Source organism: Phaethon lepturus, unplaced genomic scaffold, assembly GCF_000687285.1.
Source record: "Phaethon lepturus isolate BGI_N335 unplaced genomic scaffold, ASM68728v1 scaffold25895, whole genome shotgun sequence".
Lineage (NCBI taxonomy): Eukaryota > Metazoa > Chordata > Aves > Phaethontiformes > Phaethontidae > Phaethon > Phaethon lepturus.
The window spans coordinates 1-206 of record NW_010543003.1 but is presented as its reverse complement, the minus strand read 5'-3'; the positions used below and the strand labels follow the sequence as shown (position 1 = coordinate 206).

The 206-nt window shown below is 62.1% G+C and overlaps 1 protein-coding gene across 1 annotated transcript in view; it reads right to left on the bottom strand.

Moving 5' to 3' along the window:
- Nucleotides 1–200, bottom strand: part of ZNF341 (zinc finger protein 341) — a 13,925-nt gene extending 13,725 nt beyond the window's left edge. The window contains exon 1 of the mRNA XM_010288234.1: nt 110–200. Coding sequence (XP_010286536.1) covers nt 110–172 — 63 coding nt within the window. The 5' untranslated portion in view covers nt 173–200. The remainder of the gene's footprint in view (nt 1–109) is intronic.
- Nucleotides 201–206: the final 6 nt, after the last annotated feature.

Here is a 206-nt window from a genome sequence, read left to right as displayed (position 1 = left end):
CTCCCCAGCCTCTAATTCCGCATTTCCAGCCCAGGTGACTCCTGAGCAGCCTTGCTTGTTAGAAGAGGCCCAGGAGGACAGAGCCCCTGCGGACAGCCCCTGGCCTTACCTCCATGGGCGGATAGGGCTGCATCCCCAGCGTCTGGATCTCCACCGCGCTGTTTGCTGCCATAGGAGTAGGTGCACTGTACACCTCGACCACCCCG